The sequence below is a fragment of the Aedes albopictus genome, chromosome 3 (assembly GCF_035046485.1).
Source record: "Aedes albopictus strain Foshan chromosome 3, AalbF5, whole genome shotgun sequence".
In the NCBI taxonomy this organism is placed as follows: Eukaryota; Metazoa; Arthropoda; class Insecta; order Diptera; family Culicidae; genus Aedes; species Aedes albopictus.
Window position 1 is genome coordinate 346,449,468 of NC_085138.1, and position 24,134 is coordinate 346,473,601.

A 24,134-nucleotide genomic window follows, 5' to 3' on the forward strand; every position below is an offset into this window, starting at 1 on the left:
TCGAACATGAAATCTGTGCTGCATTATGCCAGTGAAACTTGGTGTGTACAGTGACCCCACACCGATGAATCATCTTAATTTTGTACACTATTTATGAATCACCATGTTGATCAAATGGAGTGATCCATAAACTGTGGTCATTTTTGCCGATTCATAAATTGTGGGGTCACTGTACCAGTGGAGGGCACTGCTGTAGATCTTTATCAATCGATGTCTGCGGTATATATTTCATGCATGGTGGCCTCACAATTGAGTTTCCATCGTGGAGCTCCATCGTCGATATCATCAAAGGCCGATAGCGACAGAAATTCGGGAACGGAAGTGGAGGTGGGTTGATCACACTCTACGCAGGAGTGGGAATGATATCTGCAAGCAAGCGTTAGATTGAAACCCAGCAAGACATCGCAGCAGAGGCAGGCCTAGAGGCTCATGGCGGCGCAGCCTTTACAAGGAAATCGAGGAAGTCGACAGAAATTTAACCCCACCATGGGTGCCCAGGACTTGAAGTAAGTAAGTGTTTCTCATCGTGACATCCGTCACTGGAGTGCTCATCAATAGTTATAATAATAATTATAACACTATCTATAGTTGTTAGATGTTCTGAGAATGTATATTGTGACGTGTTCGATTGATTGCTACGGTTAGCTACTATTTGAGCGAATGATCCTGATAAGTTACAGTCTCTCCGTGCTGAATTGCAAAATTTGATTCTAACGATTTCCCGAAGTTCAATGTTCAATTTCTTGATTGGTTATGCAATATTACTTTAAACTTCCAACAATTTCCAATTAAAAGTTCTTTCAAAATGCAAAATCAGCGAAAGGGTGAAAACTGAAGCATATTCGAGCATATTCGAAGCATAATGCTAGTAGGGCACCCAATGCCATACACGTACCAAATTGAAATTTAATCGTTGACGCTTTGCTGTGGATAAGTTTTTCGTCCAAAATAAATGGGGGAAAAGTGCTGACAAAAAGCTGACAGCAATAACCAATATTATACCGAATCAGAAACAAAGTGTCCTTTCAGTGGGTAAAGTGAGAGTGGTTCTGTTATAAGCTTGTGAAAAGCTTGTGAGAAATTGTTTTGTTATAGTTAAGGCGAGGAAAGAAAACATTGTATTAATGTGTTATCTTCCCAACATAGTTTTTTAACCCTCGAGCAGTCGCGTCTTTGACTACCTGCAGCGACGCCGCGCTCACGCTGTGTACCACATGCGTGCATTTTTCATGGTGCGTGTACTCAGTACACGGCGCGACCGCTCCCGGGTTAATAATTATGATTGTATTCCTTTAATATAAAGATTTCAGTGCAAGGCTAATCAATCTTCAAATTTTACATTACTATCTTTTAGATGATGTTGTCATTAATTCAGGATAACGGAACTGGAAACACGTGATAGACATTATACTGCTTTAGTTTTGCCAACATAAATATTTCACAAAAACGGAAAGAAAACACCCATGCAGTGCAAGACCAGTGCCAAGTGCCACCCACCCCTATACTAAGCGTCATTATCCTGGCCTCGGTTTTCGGCTTCTCCGGAGAATAATTAGTTAACATTCGCCATAAAACAGAAAATTGCAAACTAGTGTCGTAAATCAAAGAAAAGGATTCTGGTTTGGCTTTTTCCTTTGTGTGGCAGCTGTAGTATGTAGAATAGATCCTGTTTTCGTCGGAAATGGCTGCTGCTGCTGCTGATGTCGGCATGCTTTACTACGGAACACTAAACCCGTTTATGAAAAGTACATTAGCTCATACCCCGGTAGGTACTGTTGGGAAAAGCCATGAATACTATTGTGAAATTCGCTTCAGTGCGGATTTCACTGTGAGTAGAAAGCTGCCACTTTACGACCTGCACAGGTGCATCTGTGCGTTTACTGGGTACTAAACAATAAATGAAGTTTAAAGAGGTAACAAGGAGTCTCATTTTCAGCCCAAAACTGGTTTGCTACATTTTACAGCTTTACTGCTCTGACAGTGAGCACTCTACAATTTCTCGACTCATGCTTTGAATCGGTTCAAGTCGGCTTCACACGCAGGCATGTTTCTTACTCGGATGATAAATAGTCGTCCTCTGTAGTACGCTGCCAACCCTCATCGGTGAAGTTTCGAATGAGTATCGTCTCTACGTACCACGGTGCTGTCTCAGATTCGGTTGCAACAATGCCTTCAAGCCATGCTACCAGCCAAAGTTCGTTGTTGGTTGATTTTGACAGCGAATGAAAATGTATGATTAATTGCGACGGAGAATATTTCAACAATGGAAATTACAGGCGCAAAACTGAATGAATGGGTACCGTGAATATTTTTTTTATCATTCCATGTAACGATTTGAAGTTTTATATGTAGGAGTATTTTTATCCTACGTTGAAACTTCAAATTGAGTAACATTTATTCCGAATATTAGCATTGGAAATAGCTTCCAGCTCAAGATGCAAAACAACTTCTAGGGAAATACTGAGTGGATTACCATACCCAGACCTAGCCTCACCCAGTACCTATAAGGTAGGTGACGAAAATTTTAATTGAACTTCATTCCATTCCAAACGCCTACATGCCGCCAGCAGATATACCCTCCGGAGTCGTTTCCATTCGTATCATCATCTTGTGTTGCCGACGAGGGTGAAAATTCTTCTCCAAAAAGTTCACACGTCGTTTTCGTCTGCCTGTATGTAGGTGTAGAAAGGCACTGTGCCATTGTAGAAGATGCTGTGAATTCATGACAGCAGCATCAAATACCTTCCAAGATCAGGAATGTTGGGTATTTGATAAACAGGGGAAATTATGTAAAACCCGGATCATATCGCAAGGAAGGTGTCTTCTGCGTGAACTTGACGAATATCGTAGGCGTTTGGGCAGAGCTTCAGAAAGGTTGAATTGCCGCATCGGATTGTGTCATGTTGTAAAGACAAAGACGTTTATTAGAAGCTTAATTCATTTTAACAGCATTAGTGTAAGAAGTTTAAAAATAGGAACATAGATGGGTCAACTTTTAATTAATCATCTATCGACGAACAAATTTAGTAGCTTACTTTAACTGCAACTAAGAATGGGTACAACAATGCTGGGAATGAACCATCATCCACCGAAGCTTTTCATCCATTGCGCCTTACATGCACCTGGCATGCGAGCACCTATTCTTTCCTGTCACGATTCCCATTATCTTCCACACAACACAATATACTTGGGAACGAAACGCAATCTGCTGCTGTTGTCCTAGGGTAAACGCACTAGTATCCTGCTTCAATAATTTTGCTCTAACCTTCATCACCTACTGGAAAAACTTGCAATTAGAAGGCACGAAATGTTGCTAATTGACAAATTGAGAGATGAAATTTGTAAAAAAAAAATCGCGTTCTGGTGGGATTCGAACCGACGACTCCGTATTCGCTAGAACGGCGCTTTAACCAACTAAGCCACAGAACAGGTAATGGTTCTGCGGAATAGAAAGCCAAACTGACTCCGAAGCCGCACCGTGAACACTCCTATTTCACAAACTCATCTCTCTTTTCGGCTTAGATGCCAATCCACAACACACTCCTGTTTGTTTGTCAATTAGCAACATTTCGTGCCTTCTAATTACAAGTTTTTTCCAGTATGTTTCAGACATACCAGCAAATCTGATAAAATGCCAGTAAAATGGGCAATATGTATCATTGTAACTCATCACCTAATACAAAAAAAAAATACTTCACATAGAGGAAGAGACGACTAGAGCAGCAGCGAAGATTAGTGCCGTTCCCCTACCTGCTGACAGGTAGACAAGTATCGCACCATGGGAAAATGATGTTCACTTGCCGCATAATGCCCCCGGCCGGCGCGGCGGAGGCAACCAACGGTGATTGTGTAAGTGCTGTTGCATACTTACACGCTTAGTGACTTCGTTCTTCTTACCGGATTTAGTCGAACTAACTACACACAAGTGTACCGGGTGGCTATTGGTGGGAAATATTGTATACGACTTTGTGAAGCTGGTATTTTTTTTTTTTTTTGCTGTTTTCGACAGAGGTGTACACTAGAGCACCTGCGGTCGAGATCGACCCTTACAGCGATTAAGTGGCCGCGGAGAGGAAGCCCTGGTAGCGTTGCTGCGTGGCGTCGGTCTACTGAGTTGGATCCGAGCCCGCGGTTGGGAAGGGGTCCCCGGAAAGGGCCGGAGCAGGTGGAGACCCTGCTCTCAGCAACCTTATGGTGCAGCTGATAGGGCCTAAGGGGCTGTCCATAAACCACGTGGTCATGAGGGGGGGGGGGGTTCAGCCAATGACCATTTTGTATGGACGAAAAAAAAAATGTGTATGGACTAATGACCACGCGGGGGGGGGGGGGTGGTGGTTGGTTGAGATGTTCCAAAAAGATGACCACGTGGTTTATGGACAGCCCCTAAAGAGTAGTGATATCCTTCCTTACGGGCAGGCCAGATCGGGTTGCACGTGGGCGTCAGTTCTTGATGCCTGCTAGGCAATTGGGCGCGGGCGGGGTTGACCCTGACCGCCATCCGAGGACAAAGGGAGTTGTGAGGACCACTCGGGAAACTAGTTAAGCGCCTGCATGCTACCGTGACGGACTCTCCAAAGCGATTCATCGATGTTCGTTGCTGCAGGCTACGGCAGCTAACCTTGAGTGTGCGATGTGCACAAGCCCCTCTCTGAAGCAATGCCTTCTTGGTGGTTCCGGAGAGGCGTAGGGTTTGGCGACCATAGGAATATGTTTAGTGGGTCGAGGAGAGATTAGTCCTGGCTTTTATTTTTGTAGTATAAGACGGCCGCAACTCCACACTACCTTCCTGTTCAAGTGTTTATTGAGCAGTTTTTGAGTTTTAGCTCAATATCGAGTTCTACATTTTTTTTTTTAAATATGAAATTTCCTAAAATTCAAATATTTTGCGTATTGTTCAATCAATTTCAAATCTTTTTCCATAAATTAAAAGATGAATACAATACCATTCGAGCATCTGAATGAAGATTTTGCGTCAGATTGATGAAATTCAAGATATTGGCGTGTTTTTGGGACGATCTCCTTAAATTTTAGCAAAATTTCCAAAAATATACGAAGAAATGTATTTTTTTTTGAATAAGAAAAAAAAAACAATCTAAAAATTCTTTCTCGACGTTTATTTGACATATCATATGCAGCGAGTCACAGTTAAAAAAATCAGCTAAATCGGAGCATTGATTACGGAGAATGAGATGTGTGAAGTGAGCGACTTTGCTTAAATAGAACAAAAATCGATTTCAAATCAACCTTGTATGGAAAGTCGAGAAAAATCCGCTCTACTGTAATTTTTTTTCCTTCACGTTTTCGTACATGATTCTACACTGAAAATGATCATCAGCTTACCGAGTTCAAAAATGCTGTAAACTAGTGTAATTAGTGATGTATATTTACGGGACTGGAGTTATTTTTAATTAAATTCATTTTGGTGAATTTTTTTCACTTATTCACTCGTTTTTCTATCACTGACTATTTTCACTGAGAAACAAAACTAGAGCATAGCTCCCGATGAAATTTTCAATCGCAACAAAACTTGGGCATAGTAATTAATTAGAATACTAACCATCTGTTCCATTTGTTCATTAAGTCGAATTTTGTGTTTGTGGACTAAAATTGATTATTTTACGATGTGCAAGAAAATAAAGGGTGAGTCGTTAATTATTGTGCCACCCTACCTTCAAGTGATTCGCAAATTGTCTACAGTTAACGAAATGAAACCAATTTTTTACTGTAGTTTCGTATATGTATGTATTTCAACTTTTTGGTATAGGTTCAAATTTAGGATGCGTTTTAGTGAAATTCACGACATTTCCAATTAACGCCCTCCATGTGGACATGTTCAGGCTCAACTTGCAACAAATAATTAAAGCTCTCTGGTTTGTTTATGCGCATCGTGCCTGGTTTTCATCCAGATCTAAGCTTATGTTTCACTGACAACCGTTCCTGAAACCTATTGACGAACATTAAGATGATCCGATAATGTATAATCATCAATTCTTCCAAGGCGCTATACCATGATTTTAGATTTTAGCATGTGATTGTACAACATCTTTTTTAGAACTGGGAACTAAATTTATTCTATATCGAGCGGAATCTCACTGATAACTGCTCAATTCATTTTATGTAAACAATAGACTCTAAGGATAAACTGTACAAAATTTGGTTGATTTTGGTGAAGTAGGAAAAAAGTTACGTTAGTTTGAAAATGGCACAATAATTATCGACTCACCCTTTACTCATCTGCCGGGGCCCGTAGCGTAGTGGCTATACGTTCACTTCATAAGTGTATGGTCATGGGTTCGATCCCAGCCCCGGCACTTGTAATTTTTCGTCAGTTGCTCTTCCCTCCGAGAGCGGCTGACACCTGACCCTCTTCTGGTCATATGTTCTAACGGACCCGGAAACTTGGATATCGGCTAACGACAACTCCTAATTGACCCCCAATCGGACTGAAAATGGAACAAGAGTCAAATAGCAACATCCTCGTGCTCATCATTCTACCATGGACAGGGTAGAAAAGTGATAGCAGCGCAACGGCAATCGGTTTGATAAAGTAGAATTAGAATAGAATACATTAAGTGCAGCTGCCGATTGGAATCGCTCACGCAGTGCCCTAGTGAACAAAAGAGCTGTGAAATTAGGTTAAGTGGTTGAAGAATAAAAAAAAAATTCTCATGACAGGGAATTAAATGAAAAAAAGAGAGGCAATGAATGTGACGAAACACGAATAAAAAAATGAGAATGTCAATTTGAATCTTCGTTTTTGACACTCTGGCATATATCAAAGACCACAAAGGGGGGGGGGGGGGGGTTGAAATACCCAGAAAAAATGATCACGTGGTTCATAGGCAGACATGGTTTATTTTTTTTCTCAGCTGCTTAGGCCACGAAAAATGCAACGCATGAAATTTCCTGAAATTTCTACGCATCGAGATAGACCAAGAAATTTCTCGCGATCTGCGTTCTACCCAATATGCAATTCCTTCTGGAAGTTTTCGACATGTATCTTCCAAAGGTTGCTAAAAAACTTCCTTCCTGGATTCTTGTACAAGCTCCTCCAGGGATTCCAACAGAAATCCCTTCCGAGAAACCACCAGGTCTTATGATGCCATAGCTTCTTCCCAGGATTCCACTAGAATTTATTTTCAAGCACCCTTCCAAAACTTGTTTTTCAATTCAGCTGGGAATTCCTTACGGAATTCTTGCAATAGTGCCGGAATTCCTTCCGGAATCTCCCCGAGACTTTCATCCGGAATTCTTCAAAATTTCTTTTGAGATTCCTCCAGAAGTGTCATTCTGAAATCTTCGTGGATTATCCGGGAATTCCCTCTGAGATATCTCCGAAGATCCTCTCGGGACGGCACCAGCTTTTTTTCGGGATGTCTCCAGGAATTTCTTCCAGGATTCTTTGAAGAATTCTTTCCGAGATTCCACCAGGAGTTCTATGACGAATTCTTACTTATTCCGGAGGAATATGCTGAAAGAAGCGTGAGTTCTTTGAGAACTCCCAAGAGAAATACCTGGGGCAATATTGGAAGGAATCCCTGGAGGAAACTAGGAGGAGTTCTTGGAGAATCCTGGGAGGAATTCCTGATAAAATCCCTGGAGGAATTACTGAATGAATCTTATGAGCAATTCCTTGAGGAATTCCGGGAGTATTTTAATAGCAATCCAAGGAAGAATACCTGTTTTAATCATGGGAGAAATTCCTGGAAGAATCCCAGAAGGAGTTCGTGGACGAATCCCGGGAGGATTCCCTGGAGGGATCCAAGGAGAATTTCCTGAAAGAATCACGTGTGGAGTTTCGGAGTACTCCCGGAAAGAATTCCTGGATACCTAAAAAAACTCCAAGGATTTCGCTAGGAATTCATAGAGAGATTCCTCCAAACTCTACTTACTCCAAACTTACTTAAAAGTACACGATTGCAACAAATCAACTCGGTGTCTTCAGAGCACTTATTCAGCATAGATCGTAGAAATAGTGTGCCAAGACATCAAATTGATTTGAAGCAATCGCGGTATAAGTGTTCAAACATTGCATGCAAAACCCATTCTTATACTGGTAATTTGATGTTGTGCCAACTTCATAAGGGTTTACAAGAGAGGGTTTTGCATCCTGATTTCAGATTCGTATCCGATCGAAAAAAAAGGTTTTTTTTCTGATGCCGATCCAAGGATGTGAAAATTCATACTAAATGTTCCTCATGTCTCAAGGCAATTTGTAGAGAATATGGAACACGCGGAATTATGCAAACAAATGCTGGGCTAGCGAAGAAAAAGGAATGTTGCAAACGGTTGAAATTTAAAAGTTTAACAATTAGCGTTATTTTTGAAGTTATGTTATTTACCCGGCATCCTGAATATAACCAAAGTTCAGACCATACATGTTCAAATACAACAATCTATTCATGTCTCAAAAATCTTATGTCTCAACTTCTCGATTGATGCTCTGAACATTGTATTGTAATCATCACAGTTTTTATGAATACTTCGAAGCATATTCAATGCAACCAGATTGATCCCAAATGCTCATTGATCTCAATCTTCTTTATTTTATTTTATTTTTCGAAAAAAAAAAACTACAGCACTGTAAAGATGGCATCTTGAACATTTCGAGTTAAGTTTCAAATGCTTGAAGTTCTCCAGAATGACTTCATCGCTTCATCGAATTATGAAGTTAGAAATCACAAGGTTGATTTTGATAACATTATTGAAATGGCGAATTTGGTCAACTCACTGACAGCCATGGTAGTTATGACCGTACAGAAGGAGCATGGGAGCCTGGAAGTACTATTTTCCTTCACGTTTCGGAAAATCTTGAAGGTTGTGATGTAGTACGATTGATTTGACCAAAGTTGTGGGAGTGAGGACATCCGAAACATTTCAGGTGTATCCAGGACGTCATGGGATCCTAGAAGGACTGTTTTCCTTCATGTTTCGACATATCATGATATTTGAGAATGACCACTTCCCTGCGGCCTTCCGGAATAGTTCGGGTGTGGCCAGATCGATCCCAAGGGGCCATAAGGGCCTAGAATGACTATTTTTTATGCTTAAACATCATGAAGTTTGAGGTGTCGCATGGTTGATTTTGACAATGTTGTGGAAATTGCCACTTTTGTCACGTTCCTGGGGGCATCCGGAACATTCTGGATATGGCCAGGTCGTTCCCGAATGGTCATAAGAGCCTAGATGGACCCTCCATGTTTTGACAAATCATGAAGTTTGAGGTGTCACAAGGCTGATGTTGACAATATTTGAGAAATGACCACTTTCCTGAGGGCATCCGGAACAGTCCGGGTATGGCCAGACCGATTCCAAGGGACCATAAGGGTCTAGAAGGGCTGTTTTCCTTTATGTTTCAACACATAATGAAGTTAGAGGTGTCGCACGGCTGATTTTGATAACAATGCGGAAATGGCCACTTTTGTCACATCCCTGGAGTACTCGAAACATTCCGAGTATGGCCAGGTTGTTCCCGAGGGGTCATAAGAGCTTAGAAGGGCTATTTTCCTTCACGTTTTGACAAATCATGAAGTTTGAGGTGCAGCACGATTGATTTGACCAATGTTGCGGAAATGGCCACCCAAGTAACACACTTGTCACAGAAGAGTCACGGTGGCGCAGGTTTTTGTTACGCAGAAGTCACTGTGACTTACTTCTAACAAATAAACACTTACTTGCTAGAAGTAAGTCACAGTGACTTTTGCGCAACAAAAACCTGCGCCGCCGTGACTCTTATGTGACAAGTGTGTTACTTGGGCAATCCGGAATATTTCGAGTGTGGCCAGAACCACTCTAAGGGGTCATGGGAGCCTAAAAGGACTATTTTTCTTCATGTTTTGACAAATCATGAAGTTTGAGGTGTCACACGGCTGATTTTGACAGTGATTGAGAAATGAGGATTTCCCTGAGTGCATCCGGAACATTCCGGGTATGGTCGGACCGGTCCCAAGTGATCATAAGGGCCTAGAAGGGCTATTTTCCTTTAGGTTTCAACAAATCATGAAGTTAGAGGTGTCGCACGGTTGATTTTAATAATATTGTGGAAATGGCCACTTTTGTCACATCCCTGGGGACACCCGGAACATTCCGGGTATGGCCAGGCCGTTCCCGAGGGGTCTTAGGAGCGCTTAGAAGCACTATTTTCCTTCATTTTTCGACAAATCATGAAGTTCGAGGTGCCGCATGAATGATTCTGACAATGTTGCTAGAATGGCCACTTTGGCCACATCCCTGGGGGCACCCGGGACATATCCGGTTCATGAGACTGCTTGATTCTGTCATTTCAAGTCAATGGTTCCTTGCAGTTATATAGTTTCTGTATTCCTGGCGTATAATATGTGCAAATTTCCAAAATAACTATACATTCAGAGTAAAATGCATTAATGTGTCATTTTCCAGCCGGTCATGACCCTAACGGAATCTGGAATAACTCCGGAACGGATGGGTGAACCGGTTCTGTATGGTAGTCCTTGACAATTTGGACAAACCTGGAGCGAATGCAATTGACTTCAAAAAAATCGGTTGAGAAATGCCTTTTTCATAGCTGATTCAAGATTCGAAAATCATCCGAAATAATAGATGAATGAGAAATTAGATCGCTGTAGCCAATAAATTAATTAAAATTATTTAATTCCTTAGCTGTATTTATCCAATGTTTTGATGTACACAAGTTGTAGTGAATGTTTTGTTTTGGTCATAAAAATTGATTTGACACTTCTAGTACCGGTGGTACTAACGCTGTTAGGACGTGGCAAACTAGATGTTAGTCACACGAACAGCCGCGACATTGACATTCTGTGGTTATTTTTCTAATTCCAAAATAGACGTTGGGTACGCGAAGGTTAATAATGAGTATATTTTTAATTTTTATTGTGCATTTGTATTTAATGGTGCAAAAATTCAGTTTTAAAAAGATTTATTTTTGTTTTACTGGTACATTTCCTATAAAGTATGGAACGTTTTCAACTATTTCAACTATTTATAGCACATTTTTCTGGAACATATGTTTTATTGTTTATGGAGCACTTTTTGATAATCTATGGATTACTACACGAATTTATACTGGCCTGCTTACTCTCACACGGCGCCGCTTAAACGTCAGAATTACTGTGAGCATAAGCAGGCTAGCAACAATTCGTACAGTGGACCATGGAGCGTTTCTAGTTTTTCATGGGTGCAATAAATAGACTACCGTAAAAAGGCTTATCAAGAACTTTGAACTTGCCACAACTATGTATATACATTAAGGTGGCCCACACTTATAAGAAAAACAAAAATTTCGAAAAATGCCAAGAGTTACCTCCAAAATCAGTTGTTTTGGACTCCTAGAAGCTACGTTCAAAATTTGAGCAAAATCAATTAAGCCTAAGGGGGCGCTCAAAACGCTTGAAGTTTGTATGGGAAAAGTTGGCCAAATGTATGCAGAAATTTAAAGTTTTCGAATTTTGCCGCTAGGTGACGCTATAAGCATTCAATAACCAAACCCTTTGGTATTGTTGTAGGTGACTATATGCCAAACAACTTTGTCGAAGACCGCAAAGTGATCCAACGCCTGTGAAAAAAGTTATACCGTAGGTAAAGTGCCTTCTTTGTCCTCAACTGCCATAAGCTTCTCTGTTGCTCTGCGATTCTCGCTCCGTCGGTTTGTTTGCGCTTGTATGCTTGATGCCCGTGGGAGATATCACTTTAAATATGACACCAGCCAACCCCTCTTTACACTTTCCATGGTTTTCGCTTTCCGCTTCTTGGAGGAGGAAAACAAGTCAGCGCAGCGTAGCTGCTGCTGGCTTCCACCGTAATTCGACAAAATGAAACATATTTGCAATTTGCTTCTTCGCTGGTGACTTGTCATCCTTAGAAAAGCCTTCCGCCAGCTGATTGTATGTTGTTCATGTTGATGGCCCCCCGGGGAACTGGATGCGACATTCACTATACTCTTTGAAAGGAAACTTGCGAGCGACCCACCACCACTCATCATCATATCGGTGAATCGACGCGACGCGATTTGAGCAGGGCTGTTATCGTAGCTACCTACGTCCGCCTCCGTTCCGAGCCAAGGTGAAATGGTATCGTGTGAACAAACAAAAGCTCTCGGTCAACATTGCAGGTATAGGAACATGCCGTTGTCGAGTGGGGAGCGCTCGGTGCGGTGGCCGGAAAGAAAAGTCTGTATATTTTCCGAATAAAGAATATCGATTTCACGTCATCTGCTGGGGAGAGAGTGCTCGAGTTGTTCAAACTGGCAACAAAAGTGGCACAAGCCATCGATGATGACGGGTGGCTGTCGTTTGTTATCTTGCTATGGGGAATCAGATGTGTCTATACTCTGGGGAGCTTGGCGATAAAAAATACGTCTAATAACGACGGAATGATGAGATGCGCCTCACCACAGTTCGATAGGCAGGTGGAGGAGTTTGTCGTTGAATGAGCGACCATGCTGCTCCATCCATTCTGTGCCGTTACTACATTGGAGCATTCATCTCTTAGGCTATCGCAAAAGCCGTTGAAACGTTAATCAATTTGATATTTTTAGATCAATTTCTTGTAACAAAATATTGTGAGTCCGGTCAAAGTAAATTCTCATTTCATGTTTGAAGCTACGTCCTTGCTTGATTGTATAGAACAGGTTAATCATGAAAGAAACTTTATGGTGCATAATTAGTTCCAATCTGTTTCCATAAATATCGCTATACAAGTCCGTATATCAACCCGACACATGTTCGGGCAGGTACATTACATTTCCCATTAGTTACGCATGACATGTTGATGATGATGTGACTTGAATAATCAAAGCCACGGTCATGGGAGCCAATGTTGATTATGTAAAAGCACTCCTCACCGACATGGAACTAACTACTACATATTGGAAGGAAAAAAGTTTCGCAATGTGCTATGGCACAATCTTAGTCAAAGGTTTGCCATTTGTATAGTCATTTTTGCGTCGAATCATCCATCATAGGGATTTAATGTCACGCTAATGAGATTGCCATAATGCTAGCACAACTTTACCGGCTGAACTGTGTCGGACGTAGGGAATATATTCATTTGTGCAGCACGCCATGTCTGCAGCAATAGACAGATAAGCCAGCATGACCATCATATTAAAAGTGTATCTTCTTTTTATTCATTCTGGTTTTACGTTTCCACTTTAAAATACATCCCAGGAACGGTTTGTCCGATTCATGTGCTATCTTCGGCAATATATTTTAATTTATTTTGTGAGCATTGTAAAAAAAATTGTCAAAAATAATAGTTTACAACTAAATTTAAACTATTATAATAGTAATAACAGTTTTGTTTTGATATTTTTCTTTCATTTTGTTATGTTTCAGCGGACATCTATTGCAGTTTATTGAAAAAGATTTGGAATTGAAAAAAAAATGGAAAAATGATGAACATATTAGTAATTTTTTAAGGAGGATTTTTGAATTTTTGTAAAATACGCTTTAATTTTATTAATTATTTTTTGAGGACAGTGTGTATTTAATTAAAAAAATGAGAGAATGAGTTTGTGAAAAAAATACTACTTGTTTGGTAGGATTCGAACCCACGACTCCGTATCGCTAGTCCGGTGCTTTAACCAACTTAGCCACAGAACAAGTAACATAATAACATAAATCAGAGATGTTTGTTCAATAGACGACAAGATCTAATCACCAGCTAGATGTCAACGGAAAAAAATCTTAAACTTTTCATTATTCATTGTTAAAATTTCAAAAGTGTGTTGTCAACTACATTGGCGCTTACGTCAACTATGCGAATATGGGCAGTACATTTCTGATTTTTTTAATATGTTACGCTAAATTTCCTGTACTTGCTGATAAAAACATAAAACCAGAGTACCCCTTTGGTCTCAAGACCATGAGACCGTAAAAAAAACTAGAATAATTGCATAGGTTTATGCCATGCGATGTTGCGAAAATATGCCATTCAACATCTACGCTACAGTTAGTTATTATTAAATAGGCATAAACTGGATAAATTCTTTCTATTTGTATATTGTGAAGCTCCATCAGATATGAAATATATTTGTTCACAAGGCCATTCCCTTCGCAGTCGTACACGCAAAATAATCCGTTCCGATATACGTGCACTTTCAGTCACGTCAACGGGAACAAACGGGTACTGTGCATAGCAACGATAACAACAATAAGAAATGGACACCGTGAACTAGATGTAACGGTTTCTAGAACGCCCATATTGACAGCTGGAACTAGTTCCAGTTCAAGGTGTCTATTTGCTTGTTCTCATATTTGCGTTTGTTTGTTCACGTTTATCAGAACGGTTTTTTTTTTTCGCGTGTATAATCGCTTATCACCGAGGGAATCAAGTTTCCGGAATACCCTGGTAACTGAACATGGTCTCCAAAAAGCATTAGAATGTATTGTCAACAAGAGCACCAAGTTTCCGGAATATCCTGGGAAGTGGCCGTACCGAGCTCTCAACACATACTAATTAGACACCAGCAAAACAAACTACTTGGGGGCTAGGTATGCGGAGTGCGAGAGTTCATAAAAACAACTCGCTCACACTTGTAGTTAGTGGGCACAAACGCGAGTGTGTTGTGGATCGGTGTCTGAGCCGAAAGAGAGATGGGTATGTGAAAAAGAAGTGTTCACCACGGTGTGGCTTCGGAGTCAGTTTGGCTTAGTTGGTTAAAGCGCCGGTCTAGCGAATACGGAGTCGTGGGTTCGAATCCCACCAGAACGCGATTTCTTTCACAAATGTCATCTCCAATTTGTCAATTAGCAACATATCGTGCCTACAAATTAATAACAAGTTTATCCGGTAAGTGACGAAGGTTTTCCGAAACCATCGAAATGTAGTCTAATAACACTAGTTTACAGCATTTTTGAACTCGGTAAGCTGATGATCATTTTTGGTGTAGAATCATGCCCTGAGTTCGAAAACGTGAAAGAAATTACAGTAGAGCGGAATTTTTTTCGACTTTCCATACAAGGTTGATGATTTGAAATCTATTTTTGTTTTATTTTTAAGCAAAGTTGCTCACTTCACACATCTCATTCTCTGTAGTCAATGCTCCGATTGAGCTGAATGTTTTACTGTAACTCGCCTACATATGATATGTCAAAAAACGTTGAGAAAGAATTTTTTAATTGATTTTTTCTTATTGGAAAAAATACATTTCTTCATAAATTTTTGGAAAATTTGCTAAAATTTAAGAAGATTGTCCCTGAAACTTGCCAATATCTTGAATTTCATCAATCTGACGCGAAACCTGCATTCAAATGATCGAATGGTATTATATTCAGCTTTTAATTTATGGAAATAGATTCAAAATTGGTTGAACAAAACGCAAGAATTTGAATTTTATTAAATTCCAAATTTTAAAAAGTTGTAAAACTCGATATTGAGCTAAAACTTAAAAACTGTTCTACTTTAATTTTTTTTGAAGCATGGTTTCGTAATCAGCGCTAAATTATGCTTCAAAAATTTCGGTCATTGACAGAAGTTCACGACTTTCGTTTCATTTTGTAAACTAGTGTAATCTTATTTTTCCAAATCATGAAGATTGGTGTATGGCAAGCTAGGTTTCAAAATACCTAAAAAAGTGAGCAATTTCTTGGAAGAACCACGCTACTGGACCATCCCGGGAAAATTGTCAAAGCCACCAAAATATGTAGAATTATTCTTTGATGCGGTAGTTTGGGCTCAGAAATCGAATCCAGGTCACTTCCCTGAGGGAATAAGGTTCACGGAATATCCTGTGAACTAGTCACTAAAAGTTGAATTAGGGTGTATTGCTTATCAGGTTTATGAATCATTTAAATAGTGGCCCCTTCCTTGGCGGTCCTGATCACTTATCATCTAAAGAATCAAGTTTCCAGAATATCCTGGGATGTGACCAAGTTCCTCAAAAATCGACGAAATGTACTTTAATTAATTTGTTTTGGAGATCAATGGAGTTTTATGTTAGGTTTTCAAAAACAGTCATATGGAGTCCTCTTCCTCGGGGAAACGTTCTGGGAAATGACCGAAGCCATCAAAAACGTCGAAATGTTCTCCTATGACATATTTTGGAGATACATATCATGAAGATTGACGTGCCACAAGCTAGTTTTCAGAGTACCTAAAAAGAAACCAGTTCCCAGGAGGATCCAGGCTCCCGGAACATCCCGGGAAGACCCCAAAGCCACCAAACATGTTGAAATGTTCTCTAATAAGCTGGTTTTGGAAAACCATGAAGTTAAATGTGTAGCACATTTACTAGATTTCAGCGAGGGAATTAAGTTTCTGGAATATCCTGATATGTGATCAAGGTCTCGAAAAATCATTAAAATGCGCGCTAACTAACTTGGTTTTGCAAATCATGAATATTGGTGTGTCGCAAGTAGGGTTTTGGCGTAGCTCAAAAAGTGGCCTTTTCACTGGAGATCCAGGTTCCCGGAACGTACCGAGAAGTGACCAAATCAACCAAGGTCACAAGCTGAGTTTCCAAATCACTCAAAACACTTGTTACTTCCTTGGCAGTTCTAGATACTTGTCACCAGGAGAACTATGTTTCCGGAATATCCCGGGAAGTAACCAAGGTATATAAAAATCGTCGAAATGTACTCTTCAAACCAAACTTGTTTTGGGAAACCATGAAGTTTAGTGTGCCGCAAGCTTGGTTTCAGAGTCAATCATATTAAAGCCACTTCCCGGAAGTATCTGCAAACACTTTCAAATAATTAGTGGGTGTTCAGATGTACAATGATACATACATGATGTATTTCGATGTACAATTCCTTAACCTTGTTCGTGCATTAGCTGACGCTCACCTCGCTGACGTAGTGCACATGATGGGGTCATAATGATCCCAATGCAATGAACAGTTTGAAGTTTTCTGTCCTTCCGGTGTTACGCAATCACTCTGACCAGGCATTGCTCGGCTGGTTTCATTAACTGCAAAACCTCCTGCTTTATATTTTTATCCACTGAACTGGCTGCCCTTGAACCAATAGTAGAATGTACTCCGCTATCATTCAGTAATCTTTTCGCTTCCGTCGCTGTATACGAAGTTGTATAAAATGTAATGTTCTCTATTACAGAAATTTTGCGCCTTACAAAAAAAATCCGTTGAGGCTTGTAAAATATTCGAAAACAACCGTGAACTGAATTCATTTCATTTCATTTATTTAGTTCACATCAAATTCATGATAATACTGAATCAACAATTTGCCGCCATAATACTCGATTTGCAGCTGCAGCTCTCCATCCTCGGTCACGCCCAACACTCGCCAGATCACGCTCCATCAGATCGGCCCATCGTGCTCTCTGCGCTCCACGCCTTCTTGTACCAACCAAATGGTTAGCAAACACGAACTTTGCAGGGGTGTTGTCCGGCATTCTTGCAACATGCCCTGCCCACCGTATCCTTCCAGCTTTGGCTACTTTCTGGATACTGTGTTCCCCGTAAAGTGCAGCGAGCTCGTGGTTCATCCTACTCCACCACACACCGTTCTCCTGCACACCGCCGAAGATCGTCCTTAGCACCCGTCGCTCGAAAACTCCGAGTGCTTGCAGGTCCTCCTCGAGCATCGTCCATGTCTCGTGTCCGTAGAGAACCACCGGTCTTATTAACGTCTTGTACATGGTACATTTGGTTCGCGGGTGAATCTTTTTTGACCGCAGTTTCTTCTGGAGCCCATAGTAGGCACGACTTCCACTGATGATGCGCCTTCGTATTTCACGGCTCACGTTATTGTCAGCCGTTAGCAAGGAACCGAGGTAGACAAATTCCACCTAAATGAGACCACCTCGAAAGTATCCCCGTCTATCGTAACATTGCTGCCAAGGCTTGTCCTGTCTCGCTCAGTCCCACCTACCAGCATGTACTTTGTCTTAGCCGCATTCACCACCAGTCCGACCTTTGCTGCTTCACGTTTCAGGCGGGGGTACTGTTCTGCCACCGTTCCAAATGTTCTGGCAATAATATCCATGTCATCCGCAAAACAGACAAATTGGCTGGATTTCGTGAAGATCGTACCCCGGCTGTTGAGCCCGGCTCGTCGCATCACACCTTCCAGGGCGATGTTGAAGAGTAGGCAGGAGAGTCCATCACCTTGTCGTAGTCCCCGTCGAGATTCAAATGAACTGGATAGCTCACCCGAAATCCTTACGCTGTTCTGCACACCGTCCATCGTTGCTCTTATCAGTCCAGTCAGCTTCCCGAGAAAGCTGTTCTCGTCCATAATTTTCCATAGCTCTGTGCGGTCGATACTGTCGTATGCCGCTTTGAAGTCGATGAACAGGTGATGCGTTGGGACCTGGTATTCACGGCATTTCTGGAGGATTTGCCGTACGGTGAAGATCTGGTCCGTTGTCGACCAGCCGTCGATGAAACCGGCTTGGTAACTTCCCACGAACTCATTTACTTTAGGTGATAGACGACGGAAGATGATCTGGGATAGTACTTTGTAGGCGGCATTCAAAATGGTGATCGCTCGAAAGTTCTCACACATTAACTTGTCGCCTTTCTTGTGAATGGGACAGATTATCCCTTCTTTCCACTCCTCCGATAGCTGTTCAGTTTCTCAGATCTTGGCTACTAACTGGTGCAGACAGGTGGCCAACTTTTCCGGGCCCATCTTGATGAGTTCTGCTGCGATACCGTCCTTACTAGCCGCTTTGTTGGTTTTAAGCTGGTGGATGGCATCCTTACCCGAGCAGAAGGGAATAACAACAGCATAAGAAGCTGTGTTATTTGGGCAAAATAACTGAATAATAAAATTGATTATTTTTAAGTTATTATCATAACATATAGTGTTATAAATTTGTCTGTCATAAGCTGCAAAATAACAAATTCCATAACAAAAAAATGTTCCTGGAAAACCATTTCAATAACTTATTCTGTTAATTTCAATAACAACTTAATAACAGTGAATTCGGAAAATATTTCAATAACAAATTTTGATATTAATATGTTATTGATAATAATCAAAGAGCAGAATTTGCTATGATATCAAACTCGTTACTAAATAAGTTATAATACTTATTTTATAAAATTATTCGCTTTGTCTCACAAACCCGCCAATAACATGAGGTTCATCACTCTGACGTAAGAAACATTTTCAAATGAACGAAAAATACTATACTCAGCTTTTAATTCATTCTAAGAGATTTGAAGTCACAAGATAATCGAACTTAAGTGATTTCTATATTATCAAATACGACGAGCTTCGATTTATAAACTATTAAACTTTAATTGTTTTCGGAGAACGTGTGACCTTTGTTTTTTTTTTTCAGCATATAAAATGAAGAATTTTTGGAATGCTCAACAGTTTTGCAGAAAAATTTTGGGATATTAGTAATATTGTACAGATTATTACCATTTTCCTGGAAAGATTGTTTTGATTCCTCCGATTTTTCCCTGGATTCAAGAGTTATGTCGAATATTCCTCCTGGATTCTACAAGATTTCCTCCAAAAATTTTGCTATAATTTCTCCTGAACTTCCTCTGATGATTCCTACAGGACTTTCACCAGAAATGTTTGCAGTATTTTTTTCTAAAATTCCTCTATTCATTTCTCTAAGGATTCCGTCAAAAACTTCTTTTATGTTTATCAAAACTTTGTCATAAAATTCTTCCAAAAATTTGTCGACAGATTTGGTCATAAACTTTTCCATAAATGACTCCAAAAATCTTCCAGAAATTTCTACGAGAGTTCTTTGACGAAATCTTTCATCGATTTTCAAAGACTGTTCTGGAAATTCCTCCAGTATTCTGCATAGAACCCCTTCAAGGGTTTCTTCAGAATTTCCTGTGATCATTAGTCCTGAAGTTCATCTTAAGATTTCTCTGAAAATTTCTTTGAGGATTTTGCCATGAGTTTTTCCGAAGGATTCTCCAGGAGTTTTTCAAAAGATTCTGCCAAGAATCCTAATCAGGGATGGCAAAAATACTTTTTTCTCTTTTCCGTTCATCGATACTGGCAGTGAAATAAAAATAAAACAACGGCAGCACCAATACCATCAGACGCCGCGCCGACGGCAGTCAAGCAGACGCTTGATAGTTTTCGCTTCCCCACGAAAATATTTATGAGCAGTCATGCTGAGGCGGGTAAATGCGAAAAATATCAAATATTTTCAACTGCTAATAACTCACTTGTTTTGATAAATAATTTAAATCGATTTGCACAAATAGCTAGAGCACACTCCTAGCTTTGTGATGCATGTAAAAAAGTTTGCCTAAAAGCGGTTTGAAACGCAGAAAAATGCGAAAACGGGAGAGACAGAAATTTCTGTCGTCGTTGTGCTCGAGTACTGGCGCTCTCGCGCTTGGAAACCGTTTCGAGGAAGAAGGCTACAGGAAATAAAAATGTTATGACATTTATTTTTCGAACAGTTTAAGTTTGGCTGGGCCTGTGATGTTCGTGTGGAAAAATGTCAAATGTACAGCCGGTAACCGTTTTTTCCAGTACATTTGTCATCCCTGATCCTAATAATTGCTCAGAAGAATTAACTTCGGAATTTCTAAGAAAATTGCGCCAGTAGTTCTCTTGAAGACTTCTCCAGGGATTTATCGAAAGGTTCCCCCAGAACTTCCAAGTGCTTATCCGAAATTTTTTTAAGGAATTCCTAAAAAGAGTCGTTCAGGAATTTCCTTTTTAACTGAATACAAAAATGGAACAACACAAAGGGATAGGTCATAATCGTCGAATTGTTGCTGTGATTTCAAAACTTGTTACTGTTGTGCTATTGCTGATAAGTTGATCAATAGTACAACAATAACTAAACTTGTACTTCAACAAAACATGTTATTTAAATGTAATTTAGCTAATGTATATCAATAGCTTGATTATAACAAAATGAGATTGTCGAACAACATTTGTTATGGAAAAGTTATGCCTTGATAATTTATTAATAACAAAAAAAGATATAAAAACAGGTTATGTGATTTCGTAGTTATCAACTTGCTATTCTCCTCTGCTCGGGTAACTTCCCTCAGCGTGGGAATTGGTTCGTTCTCGTCCTCTGCTGCACCTACATAGTCATTTCCTCCGCTGCCTTGGTCCTCCGTGCCTACATTCTCTTCGCCAGTCAGGTGCTCGTCGAAGTGCTGCTTCCACCTTTCGATCACCTCACGTTTGTCCGTCAGGAGGCTCCCGTCCTTATCCCTGCAGATTTCGGCTCGCGGCACGTAGCCTTTACGGGATGCGTTGAGCTTCTGGTAGAACTTACGTGTTTCTTGTGAACGGCACATCAGTTCCATTTCCTCACACTCCGCTTCTTCCAGGCGGCGCTTTTTCTCCTGGAAGAGACGGGTCTGCTGCTTCCGCTTCTGTCTGTATCGCTCCACATTCTGTCGGATTCCATGCTGCAGCATTACCACCCGCGCTGCATCCTTCTCCTCCAGAATCGCTCTGCACTCCTCGTCGAACCAATCGTTTCGTCGACTCCGTTCTACGTACCCGATAATGCTCTCCGCTGCGTTGTTGATGGCTGCTCTCTTTGACTGTACTCCAGCAGTCCTCTAGAGGGGCCACATCGAGCACACCCTCGTCCGGCAACGCTGCCTCGAGATTCTGCGCATATGCTGAGGCGACATCCGGTTGATTCAGTCGCTCTAGATCGTACCGGGGCGCAGTTTAACCATCACCAGGTAGTGACCAGAGTCGATATTAGCGCCACGATAGGTCCTGACGTCGATAATGTCGGAGAAATGCCGTCCATCAATCAGAACGTGGTCGATTTGCGATTCCGTTTGTTGTGGTGATCTCCAGGGGAGGCTGTGCTGGAAGAAGGTGCTACGAATGGCCATGTTTTGGAGGCGGCGAAATCGATGAGGCGTAGGCCATTTTCGTTCGTCAGCTGGTGGGCGCTGAACTTTCCAATCATCGGTCTGAATTCCTCCTCCTAGCCTACCTGAGCGTTTAGATCCCCTATTATGATCTTGACGTCGTGGTTTGGGCAGCGATCGTACTCGCGTCCTTGTCATCATCAGTACTTCCGGAGTGTGGGCTGTGCACGTTTATTATGCTGAAGTTGAAGAATCGGCCTTTGATCCTCAACCTGCACATTCTTTCGTCGATCGGCCACCAACCGATCACGCGCCTCTGCATATCACCCATCACGATGAAAGCTGTTCCCAGCTCGCGTGTGTTGCCGCAGCTCTGGTAGATTGTATGATTACCTCTAAACGTTCGCACCATGGATCCTGTCCAACACACCTCCTGCAGCGCTACGATTCTGAACCCGCGGTCCTTCAGTATATCGGCGAGTATGCGGGAGCTCCCGATGAAGTTGAGAGATCTGCAGTTCCACGTACCGAGCTTCCAATCGCAAGTCCCTTTTCGTCGCTGTGGTCGTCGCCATTGGAATCGGTTCGCATTCTTCTCTTGTTGATTTTTCGGTGCTAGTCTTTTTACGGCTGGCTCGCAGGGTCTGACACCAACCCAGGGAGCTGGGCTTACCTTCCCGGAAGCTACGGGTTCTGCATTGGCATTTCCTCCAACTACAGTGCTAAATAGCAAGGCTCAAGCGCCAGTCTTCACTGGGGGTGGTGTTTTTCATGGGCGCCCAGGAGATAATATTTTACCTGAGCTTCCAGCTTTTTCTATAAAGCCTAATCAATGCCCTTAAACTTGTTCTTAGACAGTTTTTTAAATATCACTATCGTATTTCAAGATACAATTTTTCAAAAGTAAATGGAAAGCAAATAGTTTTCATTAGAAAAGATTAGAATTGTGTTAGAATATCCAACGATTCCGCTAATGATTTGGCCGGGGCAGTTTTCCGCGTGCGAAAGTGTAATTCTTCCGCGTAGTTTTAATCTCGCGTTTTGGTGTGATACCAGTAGTGGGTCAGTAGACCGGTCCACATTTGTATGGTGAGAAAAAACAAGTTGTCAAAATTTCACGGGGCACCCTCTACAATCAAGCCTTTAGATAAAAAGAACAATCTGTGGATGTTTCAGCTCAATCGGTTTAAAACTGAACTGGAGCAAATGAGTTGAAGGTTAGTATGGGATTTTCAGTCCAAATATATGGGAAAATGGGTGACCTCAAGTCTCTTATTCAGCACGCTGGGTACACGAGCTCAATTTGACTCAGATTTGAACAAAGTAACAGCTGATATCTTGAGGAACAACTTTGTAGAAGACCATACCATGATAAAACTTAATTAATTTTCGGTTTCAGTTAACGAAACCAGGATAAGGACATCTGCCCCGGTTTACTCTCGGTGGATACATGCAGCACTTGTTTGCCGTTCAAAACTTGCGCGCTGCGTCATAGACGGCTGACTATGTTTTTTTTTTATTCTACATATCTCCTTCCTTACACTACAAGCTCTATTCGCCAACTTGGGCATCACGAGAGCGACATCAATTGTCCATTTGAACAGTGGCGGTGTAACTACTTTATGTACTTTAATTCTATTTTTGGATCTGCTGCGACGTTGCCTCTTTTGCACTCTCTACTTTTGACAGTAGATTGAAGAGCACGTGATACTGCTTCATCAGTCCAAAGTGGGGTCCATTGTTCATCGCCGTTGGTCGGTTGCCGTAATCCGGGTGTGGAGCATTAGAGCGAGTTTGCTCAGAAGAGGGTCAGTTGTCAGTCCGCTTCCAGACGGCCATAGTGTTGGACGGGTGGGCTCATGTGTCTCTTCAAGCGGCTGACGAGTTTTTTGTTGGGGGGGCTGGGAATCTAACCCATGACCATCCGCTTATCAAGCGAACGTGTAGCCAACTACGCCACGGACCCCCCTTGCTGACTATGTTGTCCTTCATTTCAACTGATCACGCACGACGTTTATAGAGGCAATGAAGAAGTTCCTTCCGATAACCTCTTCTTGAATCCTTGCTGGTAATCTCCCAGAAGTTCCTACAGAAAATCCTTCAGTAGTTGCTGGAAGCACCACCAGATCAAAATCCTGGATTGATCCTGGAATCCAATGACTGTATTTTGGGACGGAGCACAAAAAAGTTAAGTCATCATAGAAATGACTCCACTATGACTCTCCGGAACTCTTAAACTTTCTAACAAAACAACATTTGTTCTTTATCTTTCGATTTATTGCTTTGCATACCTAAATAAACCGTAAATGAAGAATATGCAACAGATGAAACTTTTTCAACTTTCTGGTTATTGACAATGATTTTATTGCCCTTTTCCGGCTATACCAGTCGG

At 41.2% G+C, this 24,134-nt stretch overlaps 1 protein-coding gene across 1 annotated transcript in view; it reads left to right on the forward strand.

Moving 5' to 3' along the window:
* Positions 1-3,807: 3,807 nt before the first annotated feature.
* Positions 3,808-24,134, forward strand: part of LOC134290878 (proline-rich protein 2-like) — a 93,044-nt gene continuing 72,717 nt past the window's right edge. Inside the window, exon 1 of the mRNA XM_062858094.1 lies at positions 3,808-3,849. Within this exon, the coding sequence (XP_062714078.1) occupies positions 3,808-3,849 (42 nt within the window). The remainder of the gene's footprint in view (positions 3,850-24,134) is intronic.